This window comes from Sorex fumeus, unplaced genomic scaffold (genome assembly GCF_029834395.1).
Source record: "Sorex fumeus unplaced genomic scaffold, SorFum_2.1 ptg000035l, whole genome shotgun sequence".
In the NCBI taxonomy this organism is placed as follows: Eukaryota; Metazoa; Chordata; class Mammalia; order Eulipotyphla; family Soricidae; genus Sorex; species Sorex fumeus.
The window spans coordinates 7,340,282-7,355,467 of NW_026606092.1; the positions used below are offsets into that span (position 1 = coordinate 7,340,282).

The following is a 15,186-nucleotide window of genomic DNA, read 5'->3' on the forward strand; positions in this document are numbered from 1 at the left end:
CTCTCTCTCTCTCTCTCTCTCTCTCTCTCTCTTTTAAATGTAGGAGTACTGCTATTTTTTCAGCCACTGATTAGATGATTGAATTGGGCATGAACTCCCCCTTACTTTTTTTTTCATATTTTATAATTTTATTTACTGAGTCACCGTAAGAGCAGTTACAAAGTTTTCAGGTCTAAGTCTCGGTCATATAATGAAACACCCGTACCTTCACAAGTGCCCATTCTCCACCCCCAACTACCCCAGTATACTCCCATCCCACATCCTCCCCCTACCAGTGGGGCAGATGATTTCCATATTACTCTCTCTCTACTTTGATAACATTCAATATTTTGACACCAGACCCATCATTAATATTTGAGATTTTATCCCAACACTCAGATCTGCTAAAAAGGCAACAGTAGACAATTTGTTTCCTATTGCTGGTTATAAATAACATATGATGTCGCGTGGCTGCAGTAATGGCCACGCGATTTTGAAATTCCGAAATTTTAACAATTAAATCTGGAGGGATTTTCTGTCAAAACTGGCTGGGTTCCGAGATTTGTTCCTGAGTCTCTTGGATCATGGCCGTTAAGCAGCTTGATCAGGAGCCAGAGAGGCCGTTCATGGGCGATGACTTGGGGTCTCGTTGGGGTGGGGAGGAAAGAACCGGCTCCACCCCCATCCCGTGAGACCCAACATGTCTCATTACTGCGGACCCAAACCTGACTGTCCAATGGCCTCTGGAGGATGGTGGCCACCGAGCTGCCAAGGGGGAGCAGGTAGGGACAACACCCTTTCCTCCTTGGGGTGACCTGGTGACAGTAACTTACTGTGGGGTCCGGACGCATTTCTGCCAAAAGCCGCTGAGTTTTGAGATTTGTTTCTGAGTCTCTGGGATCATGGCCATTAAGCAGCTTGATCAGGAGCCATAGAAGCCATTTGTGGGCGGCGACTCGGGGTCTCATTGAGACGGGGAGGAAAGGGCCGGCTCCACCCCCATCCCATGAGGCCCCATGTGTCTCGTCACTGAGGGCCCAAACCTGATTGTACAGTGGCCTCTGGAGGATGTGGCCACCGAGCCACCTAGGGGGAGCAGGCAGAGGAACAACACCTTTTCTCCCTGGGTGGCGCAGCAACAGTAACCTACTGCAGGGTCTGGACACATTTCTGCCAAAAGCCGCTGGGTTTTGAGATATATTTCTGAGTCTCTTGGATCATGGCCATTAAGCAGCTTGATCAGGAGCCAGAGAGGCCATTCGTGGGTGATGACTTGGGGTCTCATTGGGGTGGGGAGGAAAGGTCCGGCTCCACCCCTATCCCGTGAGACCCAACATGTCTTGTCACTGCGGGCCCAATCCTGACTGTCCAATGGCCTCTGGCAGATGGCAGTCACCACGGGCCTCCAAGGGGGAGTGGGCAGAGGGACAGCACCCTTTCCCCCCTGGGTGGCCCGGCGACAATAACCAACCGCGGGGTCCAGATGCATTTCTGTCAAAAGCTGCTGGGTTTCGAGATTTGTTTCTGAGTTTCTGGAATCATGGCCATTAAGCAGCTTGATCAGGAGCCAGAGAGGCTGTTTGTGGGTGGCGATTCGGGGGTCTCATTGGGGTGGTGAGGAAAGGGCCGGCTCCATCCCCATCCCTTGAGGCTCCATGAGTGTCTCATCACTGCGAGCCCAAAACTGACTGTCCAGTGGCCTCTGGAGGATGGCGGCCACCGGGCCACCAGGGGGAACAGGCCAAGGCACGAAACCTGTTCCCATCTCGGTTGGCCCAGCGCCAGTAACCTACTGCAGGGACCAGACGCATTTCGGCCAAAAGCCGCTGGGTTTCGAGATTTGTTTCTGAGTCTCTGGGATCATGGCCATTAAGCAGTTTGATCAGGAACCAGAGAGGCCATGCCTCCAATTATATAGCTGAGCCGGAGGTGGTTTGTGGGTGTGTCTCCCACATACCTAACTTTTGGCCATTTACTTTCTTGGTAAACTTTGCTCCAAGTTTTTGGGGTCTGGCCAAAGGCACAGCAGCAATTTTGGGGTATCTGGAAGTCTGAAGGCGCCATCAGGCTGCTGATGCTCTCGCCTCACAAGTACAGATTGACCTGCTGGCGGCACCATACCCCCGTAGAATGATCTCTCTTGTCTGTGGTATTCAGACTAACTGGATGAGGAAATGTAATTTAATAAAAGGTGGGTGTGTATGTCCAGATCGCCCTTGACCCCTGAACTTAGGAAGGAAAACAGAGAAGAAAATAAATCAAGGGGGAGAGGAAGAAGGTGAGAAACAGAAGTAATGTGGGAATAGGGGCCAGGACTGTAGTTACACTGATGCTTGGGAGAATGGTACAGCTATATATTCAAAACAGACTCAACAACTCTGAAAACATGTGATCTAAGCTGCAATCTCAGTACTTGGTAATGTGCCGGTCAAGGGGTGTGTGTGTAGAGGAGAGGAGTTAGGGTGGGGGAGATGGAGTATGGGAACACTGATGGAAGGAATTTGACATTGGTACTGGGATTGGTGTTGAACTAGTATATGTCTAAAACTCTCTGTAATCAATCAACTTTGTAAATCAAAGGTCTTTAAATAAAAATAATTGAAAAGAATAAAGGTAAAAGGCCCTCCCGTTGATCGTCGATTTGCTCGAGCGGGCCCAGTAACGTCTCCATTGGAGATTTTGTTGTTACTGTGTCTGGCATATCGGATACTCTCGGTAGCTTGCCGGGCTCTCCGAGAGGGGCGGAGGAATCGAACTCGGGTCGGCCATGTTGGCCGCTTGTAAGGCGAACGCCCTACATTGAAAAGAATAACATCTACTATATATACCACTTTATGTTTTCTCTTTTTAAACTCAAAATTGTGTTTGTGTGTATGTGTAACTAAAAGCTTATATCCAAGGAACTCTAAAGTTTCCCATAAGTTGTGTCATAGGCACAAATGATCCAAACCACTGTTCTAGTTGATTCCTGTGGTTGCCGCCTCTGCTACTTCCATCTATTCAGCTTGTGGTTTTTTTCAGGAGAGAAAAACTTACTCGATTTACAAGGTTATGGCCTTACTATCTTACAACCAAACTTGACCGCCCCTAGACAATGCCACGGATCTTCCAACTCTCAAAGAAAGAAGACGTCATCTCAGCTGTCTGCGGTGTCCGCGATTTCTGCCACCTGCATCATGCTTCAGGCTGCCCTCTCCCCTTTGCTGCTTCCTACTCAGCAGTTGCGAAATGAGAAAAGTAAACTGACCTGGATTTTCTGAGAGGCACAATTTTCCATCCAGCTTCAACCGCCTTTGTAGTTGGCACTTAAGACCTAATGAAGTCTTTTACAGCAGTTCCTCATTTAAGCATTACAGCTTGTGTGTGTGTGTGTGTGTGTGTGTGTGTGTGTGTGTGTTTTGGGGGGGGGGAGGGTAGCCCACACCCGTTAATGCTCTCGGGTAACTCTTGGCTCCGGTACTCAGCAATCACTCCTGGCGGGCGATCCTGTGGGATGCTGGGAACTGGCCCTGGGATGGCCGCATGCAAGACAAATGCCCATCACACTGTACTATGTCTACGGCCCTAAAGCAAAACTTTTTCAAAAAGTAGAATAGTAAATCGTTTAGCAGTATTTATCGGCCAGTAACTATGTGCCAAGCACTGTTATAAGCACTGAAGACAAAGAAGGGAACAAAACAAACATAACAAACTTTTCGTTTTCGCTGGGAGACGGGGCAGATCTTGCAGTGCCTGGCAGATGAGAGGGAAAACTTGGGATTTTTTTTTTTTAATTAAGGGGAAAGGAACAATCAAGGCTTCGGAGCAGTGGAGTGTTCTACCTTCTAGTTTACAGATTAGGGAAGTGAGGGAGTACTCTACCATACGTGCACTAGTACGCTTTGAACAACTCTCTGGAGTTCCTGCAATTCATGTCGTCAGAAGGAAAAAAGAGACGAACAGCGGCAGGTGTTGATCTGGGGCCACTAATCCAGAAACACGAGTGGGCAGAAATGAAAGGGGACAACGCTTAAGAAAATGAATACAGAAGAAAGCAAACTACCTCGGAATCCACCTTAACCCAAGCATTCATAAAAGAACGATTCCGCGGAGTACCCGTGGCTACATTCGGACATTTGTCGCCAGAGAAAGCCGAGCCAAGGGTGCCCCAAACCCAGCCGGGTCTCAGCCCCGCGACTGGCAGACGCCCCCTCGGCGCCTCCGGAATCGGGTCGGCCCCGAGCTGCCCCGAGCGTGGCCCCGCCCCGCCCCCGCCCCCCGCCCCGCCCCGCCTGCAGCTCGCCGTCGGGGTTGGTCCGGACGGGGGCGGCGGCCGCGGTGCCCGGAAGTGCGGCTGACGTGTACCGGCCGCGCTCGGAATTGTGGGCACTCGACTAATGGCGTCGGCGAGTCTGGGGGGCCTGGGGAGCCAGCGCTGAGGCTTCTGGCCGGACTGGTTGGTGGCGCCCGCGGTGGCCGGGCCCCGCCAGAGCGGGAGGGACTCGCCCGCCGGGTGGGCTCCTCGGCCAGCGCCCGCGGAGTCCGGCGGGGCGGGGGGGACCTGCGGGGCCGCCGCGAAGAGAAGTCCGCGGAGTTGCGGGGAGGCTGCGGGGGGCGCTTGGGCACGCTCGGGGAGGGGGCGCTGCCCAGGCCCTGCAGAGCCCCGGAGGAGGCGGGCTGCAGGGAGGGCCCGCGGTTCCCGGAGAGGGGCTGCCTGTCGCCCCGGCGAGGTGACAGAGCCGGACGACTCGGTTTGCGACGCGCAGACACCGACTGGACTGGGCGGATCATGTCCGGCACCCACAGCCCCGAGGCAGTGAAGAAACTGCTGGAGAACATGCAGAGCGACCTGCGGGCTCTGTCCCTGGAATGCAAGAAGAAATTCCCACCTGTCAAGGAGGTAAGCTGCGAGCTGGAGGCACTGTCAGCGGCGCCGGCTCCGCTCGGCCCCCGTCCTTTGCTGCCCTCCTCCCGTCCTGCCGAATTTCCATCTCTCCCTCACCGGCCCAGTGTTTCACTGGCTCTTGCCAACAGTTTTCTTCCGAGAGGGGCGAGGCGTTTGGGTTTTCCCCACTCCACTGCCCTTTCGACTTCGGAATCAAGTGCGTGGAGGGAGCCCATTCACCTGGTTCAGCGGGGCCGTGTACTCGCCGTATTTCTGTGCTTTTTTTGCACACTCGAAACGGGTAAACCGGAGCGGACAGACTCCTCTTTGCTCTGTTTCTAAGCTAATAGGCTCCGTGGTGATAGATTTTATGCTTCTCACGCGAATTGTGTGTGTGTATTCGTAGGTGTACGTTGCGAGCATTCCCCCACTCCCCACCCCCTGTAATGCGTCTTAATTCTTGTTCACTTCCAGGAAATATTAATCAATTTCTGTCGACCTAGTTTACGACAGATAGTGAAGATGTAATATCTGAGAAGCCTTACCGTGAGGCATACGGTGGTGGGAAGTTGGGAGCCCTGAGAATGCACTTGGATTTAAGCGCCAGCGATACAGCTTAGCCACTTGGAACTTTGATTTTCCTTGGGCTGGCTGTAAAGTAGCCTTCGAGAGTGGGTTTATTAAATTCCGATGGGACTCTCAGCAGCGCAAACTAGAGGTTCAGGTTCATGGTATACGCAAAATGAAAATTCCCAAGACCTCCTGAATTGGAATTTCTGACGTTTAGTCACTATTGAATTTTCTCGCCCATATTTTGCGGGGGTGGGGTGAGAGGTGTAACTGGGCAGGTGTTGGGCCACACCCAGTAGTTCTCAGGGCTTATCCTGGCTCTGCGCTCAGGGATCACTTCTGCGGTCGCGGAGATCATTTGTAGTATTGGGGATTGAACCCGGATAGGCTGCGTGCAAGGCGGCCGCTTAACGCCTGTACTATTCCTCTGGCCCATTTTTTCCTCTTAAAAATAAAACAAATACTCTTAAAAAGTGCTGTCTAAGTTTTTCATTCTTGAAAAAGAGATCTCAATGACTTTTTATAAATGCAGTTACTTATACTTTTTAATTAATATAGTTTGATATACCTGTTTTCCCTAAAACTTGACCAGGGGAGTTTGAAATATCTTCATGCGCAAATGTTTTGTCTTTATTTTTATAAAGATGGGAACCAGATGAGTCACTTTTGGAAGGATATGTTAGGTTTTTATTTTTAGTATTCAGTAGTTTTGATGTCAATTATATTTCTATAGTCTGTTGAAAGTTAGAGCAAGTGATTTTTCTCTTTTTAAAATATATTTACTTCTTTTTTAATTAAGACACCGTGATTTACAAGTGTGTTCATAGTACAGTTGTTTCAGGAATACAATGTTGCAACACCTTTTCCACCACCAATGTCCCAGGGCCCCTGCCATCCCTGAGCCTGTCCCCTTAGCAGGCCTATGACAAATATATTTCACTTTGCTTGCTCTAACAAAACTTAAAAGAAATGGCAAATGGAATTATCAAAATAAATCAACGAAAGTCAATTTGCAGTGATTAATTGTTATGTGATTTTATCTATGTAAATAAGGAAATTCAAATCATTTAATACAGCATAGTATACTTCCTATGTTCTTTGGGAGGGGGTGTGCCACACCTGGCAGTGCTCAGGTTTTACTCTTGGCAGTGTTTGGGGACCATATGGGGCGCTTGGGATCAAACCTGGGTCAGCCACATGCAAAGCAAACACCTGGCCTGCTGTACTATCGCTCAGGCCCCTGGTATCCTGACTATTCTCATTTATATTAAGTTTAAAACTCTGGCATCTAATGCGTATGAGCAAGTAATTTTCAAGCTAATTGAGCTGCTCTAGCTGTAAGAGAAATGCTTCTGTTTAGAAAATAACACACCATATTTTATTTTGCATTTCTAACAATTTTTTGTTTTGTTTTGTTTTGGAGCCACACTTGGCTGTGTTTAGGATTTATTCCTGGTTCTATGCTCTGTCCTACCTGGAGGACTGAGGGTGGGGATAGGCAATTGAATCAGAGTTGGCCATGTGCAAGGCAGATGCCCTCCCTGTCTGGCCCCCAATTTTAACAATTTATCTAGTCCATGTTCTTATGATTCATATGAAAAATGTGGTTACTCTTATGACATTCTTCTACTCGTTGACTTGGGAATTTGTCATTTATTACATTTATATGTGTTGGGAAATATATTTAGACTTACAAAACAGGCACTTTACAGAGTTCTAGAACTTAACCCAATTCTAATGTAGGAACTTCCACCAAAGTTTATTAACATTTTATTTGGATACTCACTAAGACCTATTTAGTAATTACACCTAATCGTTGAGAGAATGGCAAAAGTAAGTTTTGATGTGATTATCTGATAATTTTGAATATGGTGCATGCTCCATAAGAATTTGACAGTAAGAACCTTAACTCATTAACCAATGGCATTCTGATTTACTTAAAACCCTAATTTAGGAATTAAAAAATGAGCTTGACTGTACTATTGTTTAAAACAAGAATGATGGATAAGGGCTCAGCAGTAGAGTGCCTGCCTTATATGTGTGAGACCCTTGTTTCCATCTCTGGCATTCCAAAAAGGAAAGGAATGGGAATGGGGGAAGAAGAATGAAAAGAAGGAGGAAAAATCAAGGATGAAATCATTAGCTTAAGAGTCATGGGGGGGTGGGGCTGGAGCAGTAGCACAGCGGGTAGGGCATTTGCCTTGCACTAGAACAACCCGGGTTCGATTCCCAGCATCGCATATGGTTGGTTCCCTGAGCACCGCCAGGGGTAATTCCTGAGTGCAGAACCAGGAATAACCCCTGTGCATCACCGGGTGTGACCCAGAAAGCCAAAAAAAAAAAAAGTCATGGAGAAAGCCTTGACTTTCAAGAAATACTTAGCTTCAGTTAAATTTTTCTTGGTAACTAAGTAAAGTAATTTTATCATATTTTATATGTAGCATTATCGTATTCAATATTTGATTTGTTCTTTAAGAAACTGCTAAGTTATAAATTTTCTTTTTCTTTTTGGATCTAGGTAGACACCATAGCAAAGCTTTCTTAATTAAGTAAACGGTTTATCTGTCTATAGATTTGATTGATGGTTAACACTCTCCACTATCTTCAATTACTACTTGACAAATACTCATTCTGAACTATTGTGACCTCTTAGGAATTTATACAACATAGTTATAATTGCATCTGTGCTTTTTTGAAGGAAGGAATGTTTCCTTCTACAGTTTGTGTACACAATTGCATTTGTGTAGAAGGAATGTTTCCTTCTACAGTACTTTTTAAACATGGCAGAATAGGAGCTGGAGAAATAGTACAGGAGACTGAACTGAGTTCGATCCCTGGCACCACATAATAAATAAAACAAGGTAGAATAAAGATTAACATTTTATTTGTAGTTTTAGTTTTTAGTGACCCTACTAATATAAAAATATTAAATAAATTTTAACATACTTTTGTAGTCATGTTCCTGGGCTAAATGAATTATTTAATAACACTTTTAATAGTATTGGTGCAAAGAATTAGAGGGGATTGAGATTGAGACAAAAATGACAATTAAAAAAAGTAATCATCTCTCGCATTGAAGTTGCATTTGAAGTTAACAAGATGTTGCTTTGTGTTGTGATAGATGGGTGAAAGAGATTAGAAATTTAAGCAGGTAAAATTACCAGGCTAGGGACTGGAGTGATAGCACAGCGGGTAGGGTTTTTGCCTTGCATGCAGCCGACCTGGGTTCGATTCCCAGAATCCCATATGGTCCCCTGAGCACCGCCAGGAGGAATTCCTGAGTGCATGAGCCAGGAATAACCCCTGTGCATCACCGGGTGTGACCCAAAAAGCAAAAGCAAAAAAAAAATTACCAGGCTAGGGTAACCTGTTATATAGGGTAGAAAGAGAAATCAGTGATGCCTTAAAATTTTCTGACTTGGGAAACTGGATAGGTCACTGAAAAGAAATATAGCAAGTAGAATGTTTCGGGGGAAATGAACATACTAAGGTTCTTGTACGACAACCAGATGAAACTACAACTAGTGTTTAGTTTTTTGAAAAGAATTATTTTGCGTTCAAGAGGGAGCTCTGGAATCTCAGTGTTGTGAATATCCATTTACACTTGATAGATAGCAGAAACAATAGGAGGAGATCTGATAGGCCAAGTGGAATAGTGAAGCTTTCGGGGTTAAAGGTGGAACTTTGGGAAATAGCTCTAAAGGGGAAGAATCTTGTTATAAGTCGAATTTTATGGAAGATAGTCTTACTCCAGGCTCTGCTCTCAGAGATTGTACTTCATGGGCCCCAGGGAACAAATGTCGTGCCAGAGATTGAATTTGGGTCAGCTGTGTGCAAGGCAAGTGCCTTACCTGCTGTACCATCTCTCTGGCCCCAGACTAATTCATGTTTTATGTACTGAAATGTTTCTACAGTTTATTTAGAACTTAGCAGCACTATCTGAAGCAGTATGAAAAGTGGGGTAGAAGGGCCAGAGCAATAGCACTGCAGACAGGGTGCTTTGCCCTACATGTAGCTGACCCAGATCCAATCTCCAGCACTGTATGTGTCCCCTGAACCCCACCGGGAGTGATACCTGAGCACAGAGCTCAGAGTAAGCCCTGAGCACCATTGGGTATCACCAAAAACCAAAAAATAATACTGTCAATTGAAAAATAAAGTGGGGTAGAAAGTAAAAAGGCATTTGCTCTAGACTTTCTCTCCTATATAATGAATTTATATAGGATTTGTGTGGTTGTGTATTCATGCGGGTAGTTTTGATTTTGACTCAGTTGTTTATACTGCTGTTGACTGCATTTCAGAAAAGACACATTAGACTCCTAAGGTTTTGTTAAATTCATTTTCTTGTTGCAAATATTTTTATGTCATCTTCACGATTAATAAGCAGGGGCCAGAAGAGATAGTACTGGGGTTAAGGTACATACTTTGCGGTTCCACTGGGTGCTCCCCCAGCATGGCCTGGGTGGCCCAGGTAAACCGTGGCATCACAGGGCCTGAGCTGCACTCCTCAGGCCCTTGTGCTGAACGCCACTTCCTACTGTTGGAAAATCACCAAAAGAGGGTCCCGAACCTCTTGTTCCCTCCTCCATCTTATCTCCCGAGCACCCTTCTGAGGCAGCTGCTGCCCGAAAGTCATAAGCAATAACTTTTTCACTTGAATTTATAGGAAAATTTTATTATTTTATTGCAGTGTTCCAAGAGCATTTTATAATATATTAAAAGCTTGTGGTGAGTCTATAACATGTTTTATAAATGAGTTATTTTTGAAAGTACCATACCCACTGGAGTTGAGGAATAAACATAAGCCTATTTTTTACTCTATGATATTTTCACCCTATGTATGAATTTTAAAATATCTCTTCCCCCACTCCCTTCCTTTCCCTTTGTTGCTGCTGTTGTGGTGGTGACCAGGCATCTCTCACCCTTGGTTGTGGTGCTCACCTGGATTGTAAGACTTGGTTGTAGTGCTCTGACACTTGACTGTGGTGCCGGTACTCATGTACTTCTGATAACATGTTCATTCTGTTTTTCTCACATGGCTACAATGCTCACCCTTGTGCTCCTAAGGGCTCCTCAACTGGCTGCAATGTTTGCACATCTTATTAGTTGCTGTGCTTGCACACACTGCCCTTGTTCCCAAAACACCAAATTCTGTTGTTGTTCTGGGTATCCCAAATAGAGTTGTTGGAACCCTGCTTGACACATGTGAGCAGCACTAGGGATCAAACTCATGACAAGGCAGGTGCTATTAGCCACTGAGCTGTCCCTAGATTCGCTAATTTGTAGAAAATGTAGAAAAGTCATAGAAGAGTAATGTAGGAAAGTAATAGAAAGCAAAGATCAAAGTAATAGAAAAGTTGTTGGACACCCTTGGTTTGTCCTTGCTCCTCCTGCAGTGAGCTTAGGTGTGTTGAGTTACTCCCACCGCAGTACTCCTGAGGCACACCCAGTTCCATCAGGCACGCCTAATTCTATATTGCTTTTCTCCTTCCTTTATGTCCTTGATGAAATGGAAGAAATAAAATCATTGTTCCTGTCATGTAAACCAAAAATGAAAACATATTTTGTTTATCTATTTTTTACTTTTTTAATGGAATCACTGTGAGATAGAGCCTTACAAAGCTGTTCATGATTAGGTTTCAGTCATACCGTGTTCCAGCACCCATCCCTCCACCAGTGTACATTTCCCAGCACTAGTGTCCCCAGGTTCCCTCCCATCATCCCCCACCCCCTTCCTAGCCTACCTCTATGGCAGACACTTTTCTTCACTCTCGATCTCTCTCTCTCTCTGTCTCTGTCTTATCTGCTTCTCTCTCTTTCTTTCCCTTTCTCTCCCCCTCCCCCTCCTTTGGGTATTGTGATTTGCAGTAGTGGTACTGAAAGATTATCAAGAATATTCCTTTACGGGAATGCCCTGCCACAGAGGCAGGGAGGGATGGGGGGATGGGGGTGGGAGGGATATTATCCATGGTGGTGGAAAATGGGCACTGGTGGAGGGATGGGTATTTGATCATTGTATAATCGAAACCCAAGCACAAAAATTTGTAAATCTACAACTGTAAAAAAAAAAGAATATCCCTTTACCTACTTTTACACTCAGTTCTTCTCCAGCGTAATCTTTCCCAGCAATTACTGTGAAGACATATTTTAAATATGGAATTCTTTTTTCTTTCTTTTTTTTTTTTTTGCCTATCCAGTGGTGCTCAGGAGATCCCAGGACCACTCCCAGTGATACTCTGCCAACTGGACCAGATGGTTCAGTGCTCAGGCCTCGTGATATGGTGCTTTGTGGTTCTTGTGCTATAGGAGGCCACCAGGACCACACTTGATGGTGTTTGTGGGACTCCAGTGCTGGCTGGTGCTTGGGGCAACATGTGGTGCCAGGTTGAACTCATTGCCTTGCTTGTGCACCCCTGAGCCTCGAGCTTGCTCCACAATGCTCTTTCATTTTGAATTGTTGTGGGGCCATACACAACAGTGTTACACAACAGTGTTCTGCCTGTTTCGGCCACAACTGCTCACCGTGCTGGGGACCACGATGGCAAAGCTGCCAGTCTCAAGTAGCAGATTTCTGTGCTATTCAATTATTGCTTTCGATGTAGTGAGTTTAATGGTTAATAATGAGTTTATTAACTTCTAGGGAGTATTCTAGATCTGTTAAATATTCCATAGTGTGGACTTGATTTGTGAATACTTTTGACATTACCTAATATTTAAAAATCGCAAATGTTCAGGCAGTTGTGTCTCCCTGCTGTCTCATGAGTACATTATTCTAGGTTGACATTTATTTGAATTTCACATTTCTTTCTTAGCTCTTTCATGCTATGTCCATTGAATAATTGGACCTCTGGTAAATTTGCTCTAATTTTGTGGTTCTATTGCAATAGATCTTGTGGAAAATATGTTGCTTTGTATATTTTGTTTTTCGACTACATCTGTCAGTGCTTGGGGTCTATTCCTAGTTCTATACTTAGAAGCACCATTCTTGGTGGTGCTCAGTGGATGAGGGATCAGGTCAGGCCTTCTGCTGGTGAAGAAGAACAAAGTATGTTTTTTTAAAGAACAAAGTATGGGGGCTGGAGAGATAGCACAGTGGGTAGGGCGTTTGCCTTGCACGCAGCCGACCCAGATTCGATTCCCAGCAACCCATATGGTCCCCTGAGCACTGCCAGGAGTGATTCCTGAGTGCAGAGCCAGGAGTAATCCCTGAGCATCGCTGGGTGTGACCCAAAAAGCAAAAAAAAAAAAAAAAAAGATTGGAAGTAGCTTCAGGATGAACTTACCCATGGAATAGGAACTAAGCAAAAGAATGACAGAGAAGTGAAACTGTAACCCTTCATGGTATTTTTAATCTATGGATTTCTCTGGGGTTTTCATGTAGAGGGCAGTAACATTCTTCCTTTATTTATTTATTATTTATTTATTTATTTATTTATTTATTCTTCCCTTTATTTAGAACTTTTCATTTATTCATTTAGAAACACTTACTTTGTAGCTGCTGTATGCTAGGCATTAATAATACAGAGAAATGCATGAAACATGTTTCTTACCTTTCTGGGACTTGCATCTAGAATGGAAACACAGGTAGTAAGATGAGTTGGATAAAATATTACAGGTACAAATCATAAGGGGTCTATAAAGATAAAAGATTTTTTTGATAGTTTTCAGAGAAAATAAGAAGGGATGAAGTGATTTCTGACTCTGTTGGTGGTACTGTGAAGGATCAGAATCCGAGGAACCTGTGCGACAGGTCAGCGGCTATTCTCATCTTGTTAAGAGTGCTTTCCTGTCAGCGAAGCAGCATTTGTCCCATTAGATCAGCACTAATTCAGGCTTATATTTTATTTGTGAATTTGCTGGCTTTATAGTCAGAGTTTTAGGAATTTATTCCTGATTTTCTCTATTTATACTGAAAGTTGTCAGTCATGGCGAAGGCCGCTGTGTATAGATAAGAGAAGGCAGCCCTATTAGTTGGTATTTTCCTCCTTTGACAGTTTTTCCCCATAGCCTGTGGGCTCCCTTAGTTTTGGACCTGGTCAACTTGTAGTACATGTTGTGACACACAATAGGGTCAGTCCCTTTTCATCACTGATTCTTCTGCTCAGTCCGTAGAGCTCTCACCCTCCTCTCCTGCCTCCCTTCCCAGCCCTGGGCATTGGCCTCCCCTTCCTCATACCTGTGCCCAAAGACTGGCCCTTCCAGCAGGGCAAGGGTTTTTCCAGCCTGAGTCCAGGAATGGACAGTTACAGGTTCCTGAATTATGCCCGTCAAAGATCAGCTTCCAAGCCTGCGGATGGGAGTTGGCATTGGTGATTTTATTGATTTCTCAATGGGGTCCAGACAGACCTTCTTTTTGCTATAGCAGAAGACACTGGAGGTGAGGGCGTCACCTGAAGCCTTAGCATATTCATGTCTGTGTCACAGCAGCAAAAGAAAAGCTCATTTTCCTTCTAAAAGTAGGTATCCTTACCTACTCAGTATTAAGTAACAATAGTGGTGGTGAATGCTGGGCAACCATTGAAAAGCTGAGGTCGTGTATTGTAGAGTAAGCCTATAAGTAGAGAACGCTGTAACTTTGATAGTGAAGACTTTGAACTAAGGTATATAAGTGGTGTTTGGAAAGAAAAAGAGTACAAGGTATATATACAACATAGCTTTGTGTCTGATTAGACTTGTGAGATGAGAGAGAAAACACAAATGTCTGGCCAGTGACCTGGAAGAGAATAGAGCTGTTCAGGAAAATAGAGTTTATAGGAAGAAGTGGCAGGTTTTTGTGGGGCCATGTGGGAGTGACGTGGTGACATCTGACATCTGCTTTTTAATACCCTTAAGATTGCTTTTAAATTTAGCTTTAAAAATTTTATAGTGTAGGTGACTGGTAAGGGACAAGACTATAAATTAGATGTCATCATTTTTTTTTTTTTTTTTGCTTTTTGGGTCACACCCAGCAATGCACAGGGGTTACTCCTGGTTCATGCACTTAGGAATTACTCCTGGCCTGATTGGGGGACCATATGGGATGCTGGGAATCGAACCCGGGTCAGGCCGCGTGCAAGGCAAACGCCCTACCCGCTGTGCTATCACTCCAGCCCCTTTATTTTTTCCTTTTTTTTTGTCATCACTTTTTCATTGAAGTGATGTGCAATTCAGTGAAGATGTACAATTATAAGACTGTTCAGGAAGCGCGTGTTGAGTGAGAAGTGAGTCCAAAATATTTAGGTGGTCTTGAAAGAGGATCAAGAACTCATATTTACCTTTCTTTGCCACTAGTCTCCATATTTAGAATTGCTAGGGTAGATACTGAGAAAGAGAAAAGCTATTTCTTGAGATTAAAATTTTAGCACTAAGCTTACTTTTCTCAACTCACAGATTGTCCTCTGAACTAGAGATCCGAAACTACTGGCCTTGGCATGTGTTTCCTATCCAAGTCTGTAGAACCAGCAACTTTTTATTATTTATTTATTATTCAGGGGAAAGTTACGATAATTCTAATTGAGAAGTTCTTCTATGGGTACACAAAGTCAGAGCAGGATATCAAAGTGGGAGATTCTTTTGAAGCAAGAAGTTAAAGACTACTTTGTACAAGTCTGAGAAATGGAAGGAAAACCTAGTTTGAATACCTCCATTCCTACAGGACACTTCCATTCCTACAGGACACTTCCTTACTCTGTGATGCTCAGAGTTTACACCTAGCTCGGCTCGTCACTCCTGGCCTTGGCTGCAGAAACGATGTGTGGAACTAGGGATCCAACTCAGATTGGCAGTGTACAAGG

The 15,186-nt window shown here is 44.9% G+C and overlaps 1 protein-coding gene across 2 annotated transcripts in view; it reads left to right on the forward strand.

Moving 5' to 3' along the window:
* The first annotated feature begins 4,665 nt into the window (after window positions 1-4,665).
* The window catches only part of MON2 (MON2 homolog, regulator of endosome-to-Golgi trafficking), a 124,959-nt gene continuing 114,438 nt past the window's right edge, over window positions 4,666-15,186 (forward strand). Inside the window, exon 1 of one of the 2 annotated variants that reach the window (XM_056117559.1) lies at window positions 4,666-4,858. In XM_056117559.1, coding sequence (XP_055973534.1) covers window positions 4,748-4,858 — 111 coding nt within the window. In that variant the 5' untranslated portion in view covers window positions 4,666-4,747. The remainder of the gene's footprint in view (window positions 4,859-15,186) is intronic. The other variant, XM_056117558.1, reaches the window with a different exon arrangement.